Here is a 20777-nt window from a genome sequence, read left to right on the forward strand (position 1 = left end):
CCCGCCCCCTCGCCCCCCGCCGTTCCCGTTTGCAGGCTGACACCTATGTACCCCGGGGAGGGGCTTTCCAAGGCGCTCTAGCCGCAGTGCCTGCGGAGGATGGAAAGTGCGCGTTCTATTTTGAGGCGGAATGAATGGCATCACCGGAGCCAGAGGCCTCGGGGCGAGGAAAACAAAACCCCACATCACAGCACCTGGGTTTTACCAAGGACGCAGGAATGGAGTTATCGGAGGTTTAAGACGCAGGCGACTGAATTCAGTTCCTCTCTCTCCTCTTGAGCATGTTCATACGTCTTTGCAAAGTTGCCAAAGGAGAAAAAAGCAATGAACCGCTCTCATTTTTTTCCCTCTTTGATACATTCCAGGTGATAATACATAGTGTGAACCAATGCTATATAAAAATCCAGTACCGACTTTTTTTTTTTTTCTTTTGCAGAGGGAAAGGGATGAATAAAAGTAAATAAAACACATCCTGTGTATGGAAAGTGACTTTAAAACAGCAACCCGCCCAACTCCCTAAGCTCTTTGGACGGTGCCTGCTGAGGTTTAGGGAGAACAAACCCAGGCAGACGCCGAATTACATTCTTCCCCCGGGGCTAGCTAGCACGTGCAGCTCGAAAAGGAAGTTACGGCCCGCAGTCGGGGTTCCACGTGTGGGAAACTACGGGAATTGGAAGAGTCGGGCCCACGGGTTGTTGGCATGCAAAATGGTTACGCGAGGGCCCGGGTGGACAATGGTAACTCCCGCAGCGGGAACGGTAACCAGGCGTCCTCAAACTATGGCCCGCGGGCCACATGTGGCCCGCCGAGGACATCTATCCGGCCCGCCGGGTGCCGCTGCCTGTCCTGCTTAGCAGCCGATGCGTCCCGGGCCCGCAGTGCGCATAGGAATTTGTTCATAGTTTTTTTTTTTAACTATAGTCCGGCCCTCCAACGGTCTGAGGGACAGTGAACTGGCCCCCTGTTTAAAAAGTTGGAGGACCCCTGGAAGACATTCCACACTTCCTTTTGCTGCTCTGGGTGATGCAACTTCACAAAGGCCACCGGGCTGTCTGTCCAGTAAGTGTGTCGTGGAGACTGGTAATGTGTGAGTTAACTGAGTTCACAGGCCTTTCCGACGGCAGCTGGGAGCACAGTGCTCATTTCTGCCCACGTCGCAAACGGTATCTATTTTTCAGAGCCAAATGGTGGTGGTGGTGGTGGTGGTGGTGGTGGTGGTGATGGTGATGGTGGTGGTGGTGGTGGTGGTGGTGATGGTGATGGTGGTGGTGGTGGTGGTGATGGTGGTGGTGGTGGTGGTGGTGGTGGTGGTGGTGGTGATGGTGGTGGTGGTGGTGGTGATGGTGGTGGTGGTAATGGTGGTGGTGGTGGTGGTGGTGATGGTGGTGGTGGTGACGGTGGTGGTGGTGGTGGTGGTGGTGGTGGTGGTGGTGATGGTGGTGGTGGTGGTGGTGGTGGTGTTGGCGGTGGTGGGGGGGAGGCCAAGGGGTGTGTGAAGGCGGTGACCTGCATAACAGCCATTGTAACGACCTACTTTTCTGTCCCTGACATGGAAGCTTCACGGACAGTAATCTTGTCTCTCGGTTTATTTATGGCACCAAGCGCTGTTCACCCTGTGAACATAGACCGCGGGGCCGCACAGGGTGGCTGGGGGCTCCTTCCACGGCCTGGCGGCTTCAGAGGAGGTGCGTGACACTTCAGAGGGTGCAGTCTGCTTCCCTGGAGGGGCAGGGCCTCCTTTTAGAAGACTGTCCCCGGGCGGGGACAACGGTGGGACTCCCTGTCGCCCTGCTAATCTGACTGACTGACGGCAAGTGAAGGGATTTTTAGCCACCTTTCTGCTGTGTTGTGCTTTTTCTCAGGTGACATTAGACCTGTGGCAGAGAACACGCCCAAACATTCAGATGAGAGCATGTCGGGACGGGATGTCTGCACTTGGACTATCAGAGCACCCGGGGTTCACTTTTAACGGGAAACCGAGTCTTCTCCTAGAATGTTATGGATAAAGAAGACCATCCCAAGGATGGGTTAATTTCTGATATCTCTGACGGAGGAGTCTGGGATATAGCAATAAAAAAACTTCCTTTACTCATAACACAAAACGCCAAAAAAAGAATGTTCTGTTTCTTAGATATTCCGGCGAAGTATTCGAGTCGTCGTTTTCTGCTACTTTAGGAGGGAAACAGCCTCGTACTCCGGACTCCTAAGTCTAACGATACAAATAATGTATGTCTGACCCAAACGGCAATATTTATAAAAGGATCCTGCAATTCTCCTGCTACAAAGAAATCTTAATAAAAAATGAGTTATTATTGGATCAGCCACCAAACGGAAGATCTGTTGGCCGCTTAGGACGTATTTCCGTCAGCGAGGACCACGTAGGTGTGCCCGCCGTTCAATTCACGCGGGGACCCAGAGCGCTCCTGGGCGTGCGGGGGGGCTGTTCCTTCACCTGTTCCTTCGGTGCATAAGTCCCTGGCTCCGTGGTCGGCAAACTGCGGCTCGCGAGCCACATGCGGCCCATGGCTCTTCCACAAAATACCACGGCCTGGGCGAGTCTATTTTGAAGAAGTGGCATTAGAAGAAGTTTAAGTTTAAAAAATGTGGCTCTCCAAAGAAATTTCAGTCGCTGTGCTGTTGATATTGGGCTCTGTGGACGAATGAGTTTGCCGACCCCTGGTCTGGCTGCAAGGCCTCGCGCTTCAGGGCGGCCTCAGGGAGAACGGTGTCAGGGCGGCGTCTCTGAGGACTCACAGCACAAAGGTCCCCCGTCGGGGGTTGATGTCGTGCATCCTGTGATGTGAGCCATTCGTATCGCATCGCGTAGCCAGACTGAGGTACGTGCGGACCAACACGAAACCACGTGGGCCCTCGAACCCTGGGCTACAGGGCTTCTCGGTTGGTGTGAGACACAGGGTCTGGGGCTGGCATTGCACGCTCTGTCTCCTTCGAATGCTAACACCCCCTTCTCTCCGCTAACACCCCGGCCTGACACGAGACGCCGCGTCTCCACGGTGCTTGCACGAGAAGCAGGCCGCTCCTCGGGGGGCACCGGGACCGTGACCTGGGGAGCTGGGTCCGGGGAGCCTGGCTGGACGCGTGGTTGACGGGAGTACATTCGCTGCGCGTGGAGGGCAGGGAGGCACGTCGGCTCCTATTGTCAGAGGTGAGGGGACAGGGAGAGGGTCCCTGGCCTCTGTCGGTCCCTGCTCGTCTCCACCCGGAAGGCCCTTTCTCTGGCGTGGGGCGTGCTTGTGTCCACGAACACCCCGAGGAGTGAGCGCGGAGCTCGCTTCCCTCTCGCCGGGAGCAAGCGGACCCCGGCGCTGGGCGCGGCTCCAACACTAGACACCGCAGGCTGCTCCTACCCGCCGGGCTCGGAGGAGGATTGAGCTAAAGCGGGCCTAGCTGGGACCCATGGCCGTGAGTGTGTGTGGCAAGTGGGACTAAGAGGCAGATCTGTATCCTGGTTTCATAACAGCTCTGTCGCCTGCTGGCTGTTGGCTTCGAACCCGTTACACTCCCTGAGCCCCAGGTCCCTCCTCTCTCAAATGGGGTCAGCCCGGCTGGCGTGGCTCAGGGGTTGAGCATCCACCTATGAACCGGGAGGTCATGGTTTGATTCCCGGTCAGGACACATGCCCGGGTTGCGGGCTCGGTCCCCAGTGTGGGGCGGTGCAAGAGGCAGCAATCAATGATTCTCTCTCATCGTTGATGTTTCTCTCTCTCCCTCTCCCTCCCTCTCTGAAATCAGTGAAGATACATTTGAAAATAAATACATAGAAGGGGTATAGTAGCGTTAGTTTGCAGGGTTACTGGGAAGAATCGATGTAATAAGATGTGCGAAGCCCCCAAACATGCTTATGGTGCATGGCACGTTTATTACACAAACATGTTTGAATGCAGTCGGATTCATGAAGTGTTGACAGTATGGGCTTCTGTATCTGTCAGACACCAGCCTGTTCCCCTCGATGCTATTCATCTTTCCTGCGTATGAAAGTCGCGGCCATTTGTCAAGAAAGACACCGTCAGCGGGAAAAGCTTAAGTCCGTTGGAGGGAAAGAATGGGGCCGAGCCTGGACTGCAGGGACCCCTGGGGGTTCAGTCATGATCGCTGCTGTGTTTCCAAAAGCATTTGCCAGCGAGGGATGTCGGCTTTTGTACTGGAAACGAGGCACCTGCTGAGGGGAAGAAAAGACCCCGGGAACGCCCGTCTGCTTTGCAGAGAGACGTGTTCTCCGTGTCGGTCTGGACTCTCGGCACGGGGAATGGTGCTTCTGTCATCCACGCTCGAAAGAAACACTATTTTCTGCGTTCCTGTTGCATTTGGAGCCCGGGACCGGCAGGGCCTCGCCTTCTTAGAGGGAAATGGAAGACCGCCTTTCCCTTCAGGTGTGTTGACGAACTTGCTGTTTCACCAACCAATACCATTACTCCTCATTTGGAATTGGACCCAAGAAGACTCTCCCTTCCCCTGTACCATCGGCTAATGCTGACCACCGTCGGGTGGCACGAAGCTCATGTCAGGGAGACGGGCCCCATCTCCTCTCACTCAGAGAACCCCAGGGAAGCGGTCAGGAAGCCTGAGCCAGGCGGGGGGACTCGGGCTGGCCTTCGTCACCTTCCAAGGACCGGGAGCAGGCCTGAGGGCCCCCACTGAATTTCAGAGCATCAGGAAATCCAGATGGAGGCGTTCGTCCACCCCCCGAGACTTCCCACTTTCCCCCACGGGCTTCTGGGCGCACAGGATGAACTGTCTTGTCCAAGATTGCTTGAACCCCAACGTTCACACCCCCGTCTGCGGGTTGAACAGCTCATGGACACTCGCAGGTCCTCCTGAGCGCCCCTTCATCCAGGTTCGGTGCTGCCTGTAGGCTCTGCTCCTAGGGGAGCCGCACCGATGACGGTGGCCGCTCACGGAGCTCGCTGTCCCTGTGCGCCGGGCGCTACACCGTTTCCCTGCGTCCCCCAACCGCTCCGCCAGGTGGAAGCGCTCTGAGTAGATACGGAGGAGGCACAGCTTGGGGTGGAGAGGTTCTAGATCAGCCGTGGGCAAACTACGGCCCGCAGGCCGGATCCGGCTGTTCTATCCGGTTCTCTTGCTCTCCCCTCGGCTCCTTTACTTTGAATTTATATTAGTTCACACAAACACTCCATCCATGCTTTTGTTCCAGCCCTCCGGTCCAGTTTAAGAACCCATTGTGGCCCTCGAGTCAAAAAGTTTGCCCACCCCTGTTCTAGATCTTGCTCCACAGGACGCAGAGTGAGAGGCAAGGCCAGGATTACAAGCCCTCCGCTAAACGAGAGAGCGCGACTCAGCAGGCAGACCGGAGAGTGTCCGGTTCCCTTTCACCACCAGGGCCCGTGGGAGAGCCCAGGTACTCCGGACAGGACGCTCCCATTTCCGTCGCGATTCACATGCTTTAACCCAGTCTCCTCGAGGTGGGGAACGTCCCGAAGGCTCAGGCTTTGAACCGGTTTTACATCTTCCATAGCACCTCTCACGGTGGGTGGGTCACAGCCAATGGCCAATAAGTACTTGGTTATTTTTTCTTTTTTTAAAAAATGTATTTTTGTTGATTTCAGAGAGGAATGGAGAGAGAGAGATAGAAACATCAAGGATGAGAGTGATTGATTGGCTGCCTCCTGCATACCCCCCACTGGGGATTGAGCCTCCCCAACCCGGGCATGTGCCCTGACTGGGAATCGAACCATGACCTCCTGGTTCATAGGTCGATGCTCAACCACTGAGCCACGCCGGCTGGGTGGTTATTAATGAGTCCCTCAACCCACGGTCTCTTGTTCCGCCCTGCTCCTTCTTACCCCATTTGTCCTTTGATGATTCCTTACTCCATATGCAGTTATAATGACATTCATGTTAGAAGATACTATGCCAGGATCATGTGCAGAGAGAAGGCACATATCAAATGCACAGACTAAAGCGAGGCTGGCTGCCCGTGACAGTGAACCCCACGCCGGCCTGCGGCTGGTGGCCGTCACACTTCCCTCTCACTCTCCTCGCTCTTCACAGGGTATGGCTCCTCCTCATCGTCACAGTTCGAGGTGACATGGCTGGGGCTCCAGGAGGATGAACGCCGCCTCTGGGGCTCGGTGCCCTCTGGTTCCCCATGAACCTCGGCCTCACTTCTTCCAGGGCAGCATGGCGTGGGGTCCAACTGTTCCTCCTCCTCCTCCTCTGTCTCATCTTCTGCAGGAAAACACAACCTCATTCCATGCAACGCGAGAGTCTCGCTCCATTGGAGTCTCTTTTTGGTATCAGAGGAGGAATCTGGACTTTGCTGAAAAATAGCACCTAGCATGAACTTGCTAAGAATAGCCAAATTACCCCGTGGAAAGGCTCCCGAGTTATGAAAAAAAATAAAATAAAAAAGAGGGAGCTGAAGGCATGTCTGACATACCAATCCCCCAGGGTGTCGATAGTCGCCAAGCTAAAAATAGCCACCGCCACCAGGTCCGAGGGGGACGCGATGGGTGGGGCTGTCCAGGTGTCGTTCCTGGGGAGCTGCTTTACGTCCACACGCAGAACCCGGTCGGGCTGTTGGTTTGTTAAGGGGTCACCATAACTCAAGACCCGGCTAGCAGGCAGGGGTTTGAGTATTACGGGGTAATTTCCAAGATTTAAGATGACCCTAAAATTGATGAAGAAGTGCTGCTAAGGTTAGGGAGAAGTTAATGGGGAGAAGCTCAGTGTAACAGCTTTATTTCCTATTTGGAAGCTGGGAAGCTCAAAGGCACTGATTTTAGAGACAAAAATCTTAAATTCTGCAGTTACAGATCGCAATTACAACGCGAACCAACCAAAACTGGGATGCAGGAAGGACCAGAGCCCATTCCTTTCTAAGTCATTCTTTCAGGAAGCGACTCTGACTTGCATTGATCATGTCCTGTGTGACTTGATTGCTTTCTTAAGCTCGTTGATACAGTCGCCACCATTTTCAATGAAACTTTGAGGGCAGGCAGGAATCATCACTTATGGTTGTATCTCACCTCACGCCCTTACTGTGCGGTAGGAACCGGGCTAAAGAACGTGTTATTATTTAATTCTCGCAGATTAAATGAGATGGGTCCAATTCTTATTTTCATTTCACCTGAGCAAATTAAGGTGAAGGGGGACCAGGGTACACTAAATATTTGATTGAGTCTATAAGGATCAAGGCACATGACGTAGGTTGCAAATACTATATTTTGCTCCATTATCTTTAATTTTCTGTCATTGTCCATAATGTTCTTACTTTCCATCCCATGATTCCAAAATGAACAGGTGTTCATGTTTTTTAATAACCCCATTTATTTCTAAGGATATAATTGAGTATAAACATAGTTTTTTGGAGAGAAAGGAGGATAAAGCTATGAACAGAAATAAAGCGGCCATATTTGTATCTTTATACATTTGCCTTCCCTCTCTCTTAGAAAATATATTTTTTAATATATTTTATTGAGTTTTTTTACAGAGAGGGAGAGAGAGCGTTAGAAACATCGATGAGAGAGAAACATCGATCAGCCGCCTCCTGCACACCTCCCACTGGGGATGTGCCCGCAACCAAGGTACATGCCCTTGACCGGAATCGAACCCGGGACCCTTCAGTCCGCAGGCTGACGCTCTACCCACTGAGCCAAACCTGTTAGGGCAAGAAAATATTTTATCAAGACAAGTGTGCAATGAGGAAGTGGATTTTAAAATATGGTAATTGGGCACCTGGTGAAATATATTTCCCAGCAATGCTAATCATGTGTGTCAAGATAAAAGGAAATTAAGGAGGCTTAAGTTTTCAGTTCTCTTCAGAAAAATCAATTACAAAGCAGTTACGCTGCTGACACTAAACAACAAATCCCGGGATTTAGTTAATAAAAAAGCTTCCACTTTTTGAAGGTTTGTTTTTCCACCCAACAGAAGAAACGGGGAACGCTGAGTGTTTTGAGGAAGAAGGGGCTGTTTACAGCAGGTAGCCTGAAATCCAGGCGGATTCTAGATCTTAGCCGTTCGGCTCAGAAATGGCTCGCCATCCAGGGCATACGTCTTCCTAAAGCTGTCCCTGGCCTGCAGCGCGCCCCCAACCTCCGACTCTAACTAGGGGGGCCTTGCTGGAGCTCGGCTGGCATCTCACTTGGGGTTCAGAACATCAGGACTCAAATTCACAGTTGGATGAAATCGCTCTGATGATGTACAATGTGGTCCTCAGTTTTGGCTGCGTATCATCATTGCCTGGGGAGTTTTTTGTTGTTTTTTTTTAAATATGTTTTTATTGATTTTAGAGAGAGAGGAAGGGAGAGGGATAGAGAGATAGAAACATTGATGAGAAACATCCATTGGCTGCCTCCTGCACGCCCCACACTGGGGATCGAGCCCGCGACCCCGGGCATGTGCCCTGACCAGGAATCAAACTGTGACCTCCTGGTTCCTGGGTCAACTCAGTTAATTGTTATGAATTATTGAGTCTGTATTATTGAGAGTCAACCCCTGAGCTACACCAGCCAGGCCTGAGGATATTTTTTCCATTGAATTTTAGAGATAGTGGAAGGGAGGGAGAGAAAGAGAGAGAGAGAGAGAAACATCGATGTGAGAGAGAAACTCATGGATGGGTTGCCTCCTACGCATGCCCTGACCAGGGCCAGGGATTGACTCTGCAAGCCAGGTACATGCCCTTGACCAGGAATGGAACCCGAGACCCGACACTCTCCCCTCAGAAACGCCGGGCGGGGCTCCTGGGGAGGTTTATATAATGCAGAGGCCTGGCCCGCCCTCAGCGAGCTGACGGGAGTTGGCTGGAGTGGCCACACCGACAGCTATTCCATTGCAATCTCAACTGACCCTTCACTGAGAGGCCCCGTGTCGTCACTGGCTGCTTTTGGATTGTCAGAACCTGGCTGTCATCCTCTCTCCCTTTTGTCCCCGTGAAACCAACGACGCGAAGGTGACAGCGGAAGAAGTCTTCCGACAAGCACAGTGCCTGCTGCTCCTCGCCTCTCCAACGAGCGATTAATAATTCATAACAATTAACTGAGTTACGAGTTCCTCTCTCCATACGTTCGCAAACATGAATAGATTAAATGGTAATTGCCATCAAAGTTTATGTTCCATTTCATGTCCCCAATAAAAGTTTATCTTGTGGAACCCACTTTGTATTTCCTTTTGATATATCCATCACCGCATGCAATGTACTATATTAAAATATTTATTATTAACCTATCAAATATTAACCACTTTCAAATGATAGGGATGAAGGAAAACAAATAGGCTACTTGTTTAAGTGTGCACGATTCTCCTTCTTTTAATAGGATGTGGATTGGTAGACCATGTGCCGGCAAAAAACGGAAGACGGATGGTGTGGGAGACGATAGGAGATCCTGCCCCTTGCATACATTTTTACAAGGTACGTGTATGCCCTCGGCCTCCCACCACCGTTATTTTAACCCTAAGTGACAAAGACAAACGCAACCCGTGAGCTTCCCACCAGCCCATCCGAGGCTGAAGGCCGCACGCATTGCCTCCCACTTTAATGCGATAGGAATCAGCTGGGGACCTTGTTCACACGCAGATCGCAGATCGGGCTGGGCTGGGGCAGGGGCTCTACACTGCAACCCGTTTGCAGGTGGTGCTGATGGACCGAGCCCACGGGTAAGTTGCACTAGAGGAGGGCGTGCAGGTGACTTAGCTGCTCTCAGCCTTGGTTTGTGGACCTGTAAAGTGGGGATAACTGCTAAAAGGGTTTGATGCAGGTTCAACAAGGCCATGTGGGTGGCGAGCCACAATTCCTGGCACGCAGTAGGACTTCAGTGTTTGTTAAACGAATGGTAGTGTGAATCATAAATGAGCGAATGAGTGAAGGAATGACTGCATGGACAAATGAATGGATCGGGCAACTCTATAGCCAGCCCCGTTTGCTGGGGAGATTGAATTCAAAAGCTTCAGCAAGACTCTCTTACGAAGCCTGATTAAATCTTACTGCCTGATTAAATCAACCTCAGTGGCCAAAGGTGAAATGAAGGGCATACATCTCCTACTGAGTATGGTGTGATCTGACCTCAGGTGTTGTGAATGGAGCAACTCAATGAACGTGATTGACTGATTCAATCATGTTTGATTAGATGCACCTGCCAATAGGTGACTCACAAACTTCCCCCTCCCCTCCCACGACTCTGGACAGTCTTCATAACTTCAGAAATTTCCAAACCTGATAAAATCAGAAGTTATATGTTACCTCTATATGTAGCTTAGCATCCTGGGTGCAAAATCAGCAACTTTAATTTTTTTTAATTAGAAAGAAAGGGGGTGCAGTATCTCAGGAGAAGCCGTCTAATACATCCACATGCCGTCTAAGTGGAAACGGGTGAAGCCGAGTCAGCAGAACCATTGAAAATGCTGTGATGCCATCTGTCATCCAGCCCCAAGAAATGGCCGAGTTATCCGGGTCGCAGGCCCACCCGTAAACCCCAAACTTCGTCTCTGTGCACTTAAAATCCGCGTGGACAACGCCGCTGTCCATATTATAGGTTTTCATGACCAAGAATACCGATCAACATAAGACTGAGTCCATCGGGTCAATACCACTAATTAAAAAGAGGTCTTGCTGTGATTCCTAAAAATAATTACATCGATATTTCATTATTTCGTAGTGTTTTGTCTCTGAGACGTATGCCCGTTCCCCTAAAGGCGCTGTAGCTCAGAAGAAAGAACTACACCACATGACACTGATCCTACGACGGGAAGGAATATTGTTAAAAATACCTCTTAGCAATGATTTCTGTTCTAAAAGATCCAGCCATGTCTGGATGGACTCGACTGCCAGCTACAGTGATGAGCTGGGACTGAGGTTGGACGCAGAGCAGATGAACTGTGCGTGAATGTCTGTGTATGTGCCCGTTTCAGATGAAATCCAATTTTAATGAATTCACACCAGTTGCTGAGTGTTTAATGTCGGCCTCTTCTCCCCACTGGCAGCGATGGACAACTGAAGGTTAACTATCCTTTTTAAAAAATAGAGAACTTGTCCGATGGATGTGGCTGAGTGACTGACCTTCAACCTATGAACCAGGAGGTCACAGTTCGATTCCTGGTCAGGGCACATGCCCGGGTTGTGGGCTCGATCCCCAGTGTGGGGCGTGCAGGAGGCAGCCCATCAATGATTCTCTCTTATCATTGATGTTTCTAACTCTCTCCCCCTTCTCCCTTCCTCTCTGAAATCAATAAACATATTTTAAAAAATAGAGAAATTGACAAAGATGGGACGAAAAGCAGATGCCACTTACACAGAGTTGGGCCATGGCATCCTGTTCCTCTGGGGCAGAGCCACATGATCCAGAGTCTCCGAGGCTCAATAGGCTCAGTCGCACTCAACAGGGCATTGGGTTCCAAGCCCGGGTCTGCCCTTGATGCAGAGTAATGACCGCTGCTTTCAAAGGCGAGGGTAAGAAACAGTCTCAACAGCGTCTGTGTGTTTTCCCCCCGTGCCCGTGGCGTGGCTGCCCCCGTTACTGTCATCCTCGCTCTGTAGAGCTTTTTGCTGATGTTCGAGGCGACAGGCTGTGGCTGCTTACGGAGACCGATGGTTCCTCACACCAGCCTGAGCGACCCCGACTGCACGGTGCACCCTCACTGCCCTTCCATTAGCAGCTGACGGTCCCAAATTGACGCTAAATCCACTTGGCCGGCTCGGGCGCCTTTAAATGGTTGGCACCGACCGTGGTCTCGTCCTGGAAATTACACGGTCAAAGCCTTCAGGTTTCTGGAAATCCTAACAGTTTTTGTTTTTTTTAAAATATATTTTATTGATTTTTTTACAGAGAGGAAGGGAGAGGGATAGAGAGTTAGAAACATCGATGAGAGAGAAACATCGATCAGCTGCCTCCTGCACACCTCCTACTGGGGATGTGCCCACAACCAAGGTACATGCCCTTGACCAGAATCGAACCTGGGACCTTTCAGTCCGCAGGCTGACGCTCTATCCACTGAGCCAAACCGGTTTTGGCCTAACCGTTTTTCTTAATGTGAATTAGGGCCTGGTAAATAGGAATTAGTTAGACACACGCCCTGTGGTACCCAGGACCAGACAGGGCATGCTTCAATGAAATGGATGGTTTTTGTTTAAAAATTTATTTTTAAATTTATTTTTAAATACATTTTCATTGATTTCAGAGAGGAAGGGAGAGGGAAGAGAGAGATAGAAACATCAATGAGAGAGAATCAACCCGAGCATGTGCCCTGACCTGGAATTGAACCGTGACCTCCTGGTTCCTAGGTTGATGCTCAACCACTGAGACACACTGGCCGAACTAAAATATTTTTTTAAAAAATGTTCTCTTCTGCCTCCTGCTTCTCACTCTTCCCTTTCCTGAAAGGCCCCCCCATCTCTTCATTTCTAACTGCTGTGCGAGTTTGAGACAAATCAGACTATGACGTGCAGGCCAAGCCCAGTGTTACTACATCTTCAGTGACTGAGACAAAATCCAAAGAAAGAGATTTCATGTCACGCGAAAATTGGATGAAATTCAAGTTTTCCAAAGATGTTCCCGGAACACAGACCACACCTGTTCATCCTGTGTGGCCCACGGTTTCAGGCACAGCGGCTGACGGAGGTGAGGAGCCGGGACAGAGGTGACCTGGTCCACGAAGCCTCAGCTAATCGCTGTCTGTCCCTTCACTGGACGGGAGACGTTGGCCCGCCCCTGAGATTCATCACCAAAGCCGCCGTCGCCATCGGCAAAACGGGAGCGACCGCACCCTACAAAACGCCGCAGCGAACTCCCCACGCCATCCATCCTCACAAACGCTCCGCTCGCCACTTCTCCCGCATTGGAGTTGGGGGCCTTGAAATGTCAGGTTTCCCATCTACCAGTATAAATCGAGGAGAATGCTCTTCCCTCGCTTGGGAAATAAGAGGATGCATTTATTGCCATTCCTGACACAATGGCAAATGCACCATAAAGATCTATTTTTAGCTTGAAAGTAATTATTATTCCTCAGAAACGCGTGCATATGCAAACAGGTCAGATCACCGGCATCTGTTTTTAAAGACGCAGAGTCTGCCTTCAGTTGTCCGTTCCTGCAAGGCCCCGACGTGCATGAACTCCCAGCCATGGAGGCGAATCGCATCAAGCGGGATTCCATCTGAAACGGGCACGCACGCAGAATTTCAGACCGGCCAGGAGCCTTAGATCAGTGGTTGGCAAACTGCGGCTCGCGAGCCACATGAGGCTCTTTGGCCCCTTGAGTGTGGGTCTTCCACAAAATACCACGGCCTGGGCGAGTCTATTTTGAAGAAGGGGCGTTAGAAGAAGTTTAAGTTTAAAATATTTGGCTCTCCAAAGGAATTTCAGTCATTGTACTGTTGATATTTGGCTCTGTTGACGAATGAGTTTGCCGACCACTGGCTTAGCCCATCAGGAGCCACCTCGGGTTTCCCCAGGGGGAGGTGCAGAGAGAAGGCCATGGTGGCTGGGTCCGCAGTCCTTGGGAAGGCGTTAGCCGCCACCCCCAGAAACAGGGGCCCCGGCTTCACCAGACTTTAGTTCTCAGGTGCCCTCCCATCCGGCTCACCTGCGGCTCCTCTAGCCCAGAATCCTGCTGTGATGGCGCCGGGGACTAGCCCTTCCCCGAATTCAGAATTCTTCCCCTCCCCGTTTCAGGTGCGTGGCCCCTTAGCAAGTGGGCTGGTTTTCATACTTAGCCGCTAGAAGAGTCTGAGATTCTCTCTCTCTCTCTCTCTCTCTCTCTCTCTCTCTCTCTCTCTCTCTCACATACACACACACACACCCTCACTAGCAGGTAAAGAATGGCTCAAGGGGCACCTCCATTCATGCTCTGCCTCAAGGAAGGAAGGAACGTCACGTGTTGGATGTCCACGTGGCCTCCGGATGGTCTAATGGCGCCAATGGTCGGCAAACTCATTAGTCAACAGAGCCAAATATCAGTAGTACAGCGATTTAAATTTTTTTAAAAAATATATTTTATTAATTTTTTACAGAGAGAAAGAGAGAGAAGGATAGAGAGTTAGAAACATCGATGGGAGAGAAACATCGATCAGCTGCCTCCTGCACACCTCCCACTGGGGATGTGCCTGCAACCAAGGTACATGCCCTTGACCGGAATCGAACCTGGGACCCCTCAGTCCGCAGGCTGATGCTCTATCCATTGAGCCAACCGGTTTCGGCCAGCGATTGAAATTTCTTTTGAGAGCCAAATTTTTTCAACTTAAACTTCTTCTAACGCCACTTCTTCAAAATAGACTCACCCAGGCCGTGGTATTTTGTGGAAGAGCCACACTCAAGGGGCCAAAGGGCTGCATGTGCCTTGCGAGCCGCAGTTTGCCGACCACGGGCTAACCCTCAGCGAGTCCGCGCTGCTGCTTCCGCTCTGGGCTAATCGCAGGTAACACTGCGCCTGCATTTCTCCACAAGCTCCGGCCTCTCACACCCCTTTCCCTGTAAACGTGGAGGGTCCTGTAGTGTGAAACGGTCGATTCGGGGTGTTTGTCCTTCTCAATATCCTCCTCAAGTAAACGGGGAATCAGCCTGGATGGCCAAGGACATACGGAGAGTGGCCCCCCAGGTCGGAGCCCGGGCCCCACTCTGGGTGGAGCCAGATGGCTGAGCAGCAGGCATCCTTGGGGTGCTGGGAGGTGGCCTGGGATTGGGCTCACGGGCCCGCCCTCGGGGTCTGTCCTGCTCACAGCTTCAGCGACTCCAGAGCCTGCGGTTGTGAACACATTTAGGATCTGGTCCTGCTGTGCGGGGTGCTCGGAATAACGCGCGCCTCTCGAGCTGCCTCTGCTTCCTGGGGCTCCTCCCGCTGGGCCGTGGGCCATGGGAAGCGTTGAATCCCTTTCCACAGCCTTCGTGTAAGCCCACCGGCTGCCGGGGCATCGGTCTGTGAAGCGTTAGAGGTTGTGGGCGTTTTCTCTCCATCCCAAATTACAGTGGCGTTAAGAACGGAGGGAGGCCGGCCGGCGTGGTTCAGTGGTTGAGCATCAACCTATGAACCAGGAGGTCACGGTTCGATTCCCGGTCAGGGCACAGGCCCGGGTTGCAGGCTCGATCCCCAGTGGGGGGTGTGCAGGAGGCAGCTGATCAATGATTCTCATCATGGATGTTTCTATCTCTCCCTCTTCTTTCCTCTCTGAAATCAATACAAATAATAATAAAAGAATGTCACGACCCAAGGGACAGCTTTTAGCATGACAGAGGGGCGTGGCCTCATCCTGACAAATCAGGAGGAATTTCACCGCGGGAGCCACCCTGGGGGTCCCTCTTCTAGGTGATCAAATGAGCCTCCCCTCCCCTTCTCCCTGCCCCCCCCCCCCCCCCCAGGAGGACTACCCAGCCTGTGTGGTGCCTACAAATGACGGCTCCTACCTTTGGCCTCACATTTTCCTTCCCCACACCCCCCCCCCCCCCCCCCCCGCCGCCCAGCCTCCCGTGAGTCTGTTTAGAGAGCACCTCCTCCTCCCTCCCCCACTCCCTCCCCCGTCACGAGCTCTTGCCTAGTGCTCGCACACAGCAGCCTGTGCTTGGACCTAAATAATAACCGCGCGCTGACCATCCGCCGCAAGGCCGCCGTCATTTTCCTTCCCGCTATCATGTGCTGGGTCCCAGTGTCACCCCATCTTAGATGGAAACTGTGCTTCGAGAGTCCAAGTGATTCCCGCAAGTCTTGAAGGCGGTAAGGGGTGGAGGTGGGATTCAAACCCAGGTCCGTGGGACTCCAAAGCCTAGGTATACACGCACTTTCATAGACATCAAGGACGGTGTCGGTGACGGACAGGATGGAGTCCTTTCTGACCGCGGTTCCGCCTGGCTCCTCTAGGGGGCCGCGGCTCCGGGTCCTGTTCCCTCCTCACCGGGCATCGCCTACCTCCGTGGTCGGCAAACTGCAGCTCGCGAGCCACATGCGGCTCTTTGGCCCCTTGAGTGTGGCTCTTCCACAAAACACCACGGCCTGGGCGAGTCTATTTTGAAGAAGTGGTGTTAGAAGAAGTTTAAAAAATGTGGCTCTCCAAAGAAATGTCAATCGTACCATTGATATTTGGCTCTGCTGACTAAGGAGTTTGCCGACCCCTGGCCTACCTGAAGGGCCGCTCATTGCTGCCAACGCCACCGTGAGCCCTACTCTCTCGCTCTCTTGTTGGTGTTGGTTTCTTGTTGTCAGGTTAAGATCATTGCCATTGACAATGAGGCTAATGCAAGGACGGGTTCAGCTCAGGGCAAGCAGAAGTATGCATGGGGGTGGAGGGAAGAGAGGAGAGAGAAAGGGAGAGCAAGGGAGAGCGAGAGAAAGGGAGAGAGGAGGAGAGAGAGGATCACCAATCGGTTGCCTCCCGTAGGCATCTTGACGGGGGATGGAGCCCACAACCACCTTTTTGGTGGACGGGATGACGCTCTAAGCCACCGAGCCACCCGGCCAGGGCCGCGCTGTCGGCGAATGCCACGCTCCAGATGCTGGCCCTCCGGCTCCTGGATCCCCCCCAAACCTTGGCCGCCTCACGGCCAACTTCCTGACGCCCGTGACATCAGTGTGGCGGGACATTCCCCTCCGGCCTTGCATTACGTAGGCCTGTTCCTTACAGGCGCCACCCTCACCTGCCGTACAGCCCGGGGCCACGGGCTTCCCCCAGGCCCTGCGTGCTGACATTTGTTTCCGAGCGCCAAGCAAGCAAAGAGCCCTCTAGAGCTGCGCGGTCCAATATGGTAGACATATGTGGCCATTCCGCCTCGCAATATGGCCAGTCCTAATTGAGCTGTTCTGTTTGAGCACAAAACCCACGTCTGACGGCAGGGCCCGAGGGAAAACTGTAAACCGTCTCCTTGATCATTTTAATGCTCATCATGTGTTGCAGTGATACCATTGCAGACATTCCGGGTACGGCGAGGAGTCAGAATCAACTTACATTTATTTTCTTAAATTTTTTAACGTGGATAGCCAACCACGGAAGGTTACCTATCTGGTTTGCACCATTTTCTACTGGGCTGGGGATCTGCCTGGTGTCCCTGAAAGCCGGCTGGCCGGCTGGGTATGGATGGATGCAGAGTTGGTGCAGAACTAAAACGCAGAGAAGGCTACGCAGGACGCCAGGAAGCTTCTGCTCAGATCTTGAAATTCACATTCCCTGCAAACACCACACGACATGCCACCTCCCCTGATCAGGTTTCCAGAAGGTCTGATGACCCTCCGAGCGATGAGGCTGGACCGCGTGACCCCGGCCTCGGTCCAGGGCTCCCTGAATGGTGCCCAACCGCAGAGGCGTAACATCAGCAATGGTTTTTGCCACTTATTCTCCCCTGGCGTTTACATGCCCCTAAGATGGATTACCGTGAGGTTTCTGGTTAAGAGTCAGTGATGGGAATGATAGCAAGGGTAGTGATACGAGATGTAGATATCATTTAATTTATGGACTCCGTGGCTCCCGGGTCCCTTCTGGCTCAAGAAATAGATGAACCAGACACACACACAGCCCTCATTCTGTGGTGAGGGCTTTCAGGCTGGGTCCCTATTGTGCCACTGAATTTACGGCCTGGCCAGGCACACGGATCCGCGTACGATATTTCAATGTGAGTGGCTCCAAGCCATCACAGGGGCCGGAGCCGGGCCTCAAAGACACCTGCTGGGCAGCTGACGAATTGCTCTCTCTCCTCGCCATAGAGTGTGGCATTAGGTAGCTTTTACTTTATTATTTTAAAGGAGAAACATGGATATTGATTGCTTCTAAATGAAACCTAAGAAAGACACCTCTGTTCAGCGAATATAACGTGATCAACAGGCCTCCTTTCTTTATCACAGTGGGTGAAGGTGAAGAGGAAGAGGAAGGAAGAAAAGTAGGAAAAGGAATGACAGAGAAAATAAAGTCCCGTCTTTCCCAAGGCACACTTCGAAAAATGTCCTGACTTTAAAGAATGGGTAAGATTGCTACTTGTAGAACTTGTTAGGAAAGTGGCATTTGGGCCGTGGCTGGTGTCATTCAGTGGTTAGAGCAGCCGTGGGCAGACTACGGCCCGCGGGCCGGATCCGGCTGTTCTATCCGGTTCTCTTGCTCTCCCCTCCGCTCCTTCACTTTGAATTTATATTAGTTCACACAAACACTCCATCCATGCTTTTGTTCCGGCCCTCCGGTCCAGTTTAAGAACCCATTGTGGCCCTCGAGTCAAACAGTTTGCCCACCCCTGGGTTAGAGCGTCCACCCACACACTGAAGGGTCTCAGGTTTGATTCCTGGTCAACCAATCCATGTGTTGCTCTCACATCAATGTTTCTCCGCCCCCCGCTCCCCCGCCCCGTTTCTCCCTCTTCCCTCCTCCCCTCCATCCCTCCCACGCTCTAAAAATCAATGGGAAAAATATCCTCATTGAGGATTAAGCAAAAATAATAAAAATAACCACAGAAAATGGCATTTGGTTGGGAAGCAAAGGCATTCTTGAAATCCTTCTCCAACATCAGTGCCCATCGGAACTTGCTAGGCAGCGGGAAATGCTCCGGTAGCTCTCCAGGCTGGTCAGGGGTCAGGGGTCGGGGGTCGGGCTGGGCCTTTTTCTGCTCTGAGCGCTGCACGGCCGGGCAGGCAAGCGGGGTGGGCCATGCTGCAGCAGGCGAGGGCAGCCCCCGGTTACTTACGTCGACAGCCGGCGTGCCAGGAATTGCCCGGCAGACACTCATCACACTTAGGCCCTGTGGCTCCCGCCTTACACTCACAGAATCCCGAGTCATTACAGCGCTCGTGGACCGAGCCCAGGGGGTTACAATAACACTCTGCAGAAACGAGACAACACACAGGCTGGAGACACGTGAGGGTGCCCAGACCACGCGCCCCGTCCATCGCCGACTCGCTTCCTGGAGGAAAGGTGCCGCCGATGAAACGCTATGGCAAGGCGGCCGCGGCAGGCCCAGGATTTACCTGCCCGGCCTCCCGGGATTATCGTTTTTTTATGACACGGGAGGAAATCAACCGGAACCTTCCAGGGAGATGAGGCGTGGCGCTCCCCACCGCGGACGGGGCCTGATGGACAGGCCATCGGTGGGGCCGCTTACATGGTCTCCTGAACGCCACCAGCCGTGTGGACAGCCAGGCTGAGTCGGCCACCGTCAGGGCCCCATCTGCATGGAATTACTCAAACGGGCCGACCTGTTACGCTCCGGATCTGAGAACCGCCGGACCGTCTAACGTGCAATACGGATGCACTCGGTTCATTCACAGGCGGTTTTCCTTTGTGAGTCGGGACGACACCCTGTAGGGCCTGACCTACGAGGCTAGTGCGGCTCTTATGCCGCTGAGACGAGCCGTCGGGAAAGAAAAAGAAACGCTGGGATTCCACGTAACTTCCTAAGCTTGAGACTTCCCTCCCTAGATGGTCTGAACCAGGGGTCCTCCAACTTTTTAAACAGGGGGCCAGTTCACTGTCCCTCAGACCGTGGGAGGGCCGGACTATAGTTTAAAAAAAAAAACTATGAACAAATTCCTATGCGCACTGCAGGCCCAGGACGCGTCGGCTGCTAAGCAGGACAGGCAGCGGCACCCGGCGGGCCGGATACATGTCCTCGGCGGGCCGCATGTGGCCCGCGGGCCGTAGTTTGAGGACCCCTGAGTGGCACTGAACTGTGCGTAATAAACAGGAAACGGGGTGTTTTCCTGGCTCCGCCCACAGTCCCATCCGAAGGCTAGACCAGGTTGCCTTTGGCTTCCACAGAGCTTTCAGACCCGCTGGTTGGCAGCGTGTGGAGTTTGGGGGCCAAAGTTTCTCCGCTTATCACCCCACTGTGGGATCGTGGGCAGGTTCTCGGGCCCCTCCGTCTCTCACATTCCCTCTTTAACCAGGGTCCAAGGAAGGTTTTCTTGTTAAAAAAACACACACACAACAAACCCCAAATAAAATGAAAGCAAACCACCACCGCCCGTGACGAGCCTGGGAATTCCAGTTCAGTACCACCCAGCTGAGCACCCCTTAGCCACGGAGATTCGGGGTTTAAATCACAGAGGGCCAGGGGCCTGCCCTCACTCTTTTGGTCGTGGGAACTAATTAGCTAATTTCTCCAAAGAAGGTGGAAGGCCTTAGAACGGTGATTTATTTCGTGGTGATTAAATCATTTTTTTTTCTTTTTATAGGTCAGCATTCTTCTGCTACTAACATGTAGAAGACAAACAGGTATACACAGGTAAAAAGAAAACGAGGTTAACTCTAAAATGCTCTCTCCTTGACTGGCTTGCTTTGCCCTTAATAACTAGTTTTATTTTAAATCGGCATTTTCTATCTTAATGTGTGTGTGTAGGGGGCTGTTGTTTAAAAATTTCTAAAATAGTCATTCCGTTATGGCTTTAAGATGTTTTTCTGTGCGTATGTATAAGTATGTACCTATCTCCAAACTGTCATATGTTTTCTACTGTTTAATGTGTATACGTTGACTATAAACCACCAACGTTTTGTTAGCCAGGTAGTAGAATTTTCTCTGGCCAACGTGAATTCACATACTACCCTAGTCAGTTAGCCCATAAAAAATTGATTAATATAAGGTTTTAGATGCAAAAATTTGTAAACAAAGTTGTTCCACCGCCCCCCTCCCCCCGCCCCGAAATGTGAAATGTCGGAACCACGGTATATGCCAGTGGTTGTTTTAGGAAAAGGTGTGGGTGTAATGAACTTAAACAGTCACGAGAATAAGTAACAAGAAGAGGTGCAGTCTACATTCCACCTTCCACACAAATACTTTGGTATAGAACAGTGGTTCTCAACCTTCCTAATGCCGCGACCCTTTAACACAGTTCCTCATGGTGTGGTGACC

General features: G+C 52.1%; 1 protein-coding gene across 8 annotated transcripts in view; it reads right to left on the minus strand.

The window, feature by feature from the left end:
• Window positions 1–20777, minus strand: part of NTNG1 (netrin G1) — a 248577-nt gene that overhangs the window by 17929 nt on the left and 209871 nt on the right. For 4 of the 8 annotated variants that reach the window (XM_080649321.1, XM_080649320.1, XM_080649327.1 and 1 more), the window contains one exon: window positions 18618–18752. The exons of the other annotated variants lie outside the window; for them this stretch is intronic. In XM_080649321.1, coding sequence (XP_080505447.1) covers window positions 18618–18752 — 135 coding nt within the window. The remainder of the gene's footprint in view (window positions 1–18617; window positions 18753–20777) is intronic. 8 annotated transcript variants of the gene reach the window in all.

The sequence above is a fragment of the Plecotus auritus genome (genome assembly GCF_963455305.1).
Source record: "Plecotus auritus genome assembly, chromosome: 12".
Classification (NCBI taxonomy): Eukaryota; Metazoa; Chordata; class Mammalia; order Chiroptera; family Vespertilionidae; genus Plecotus; species Plecotus auritus.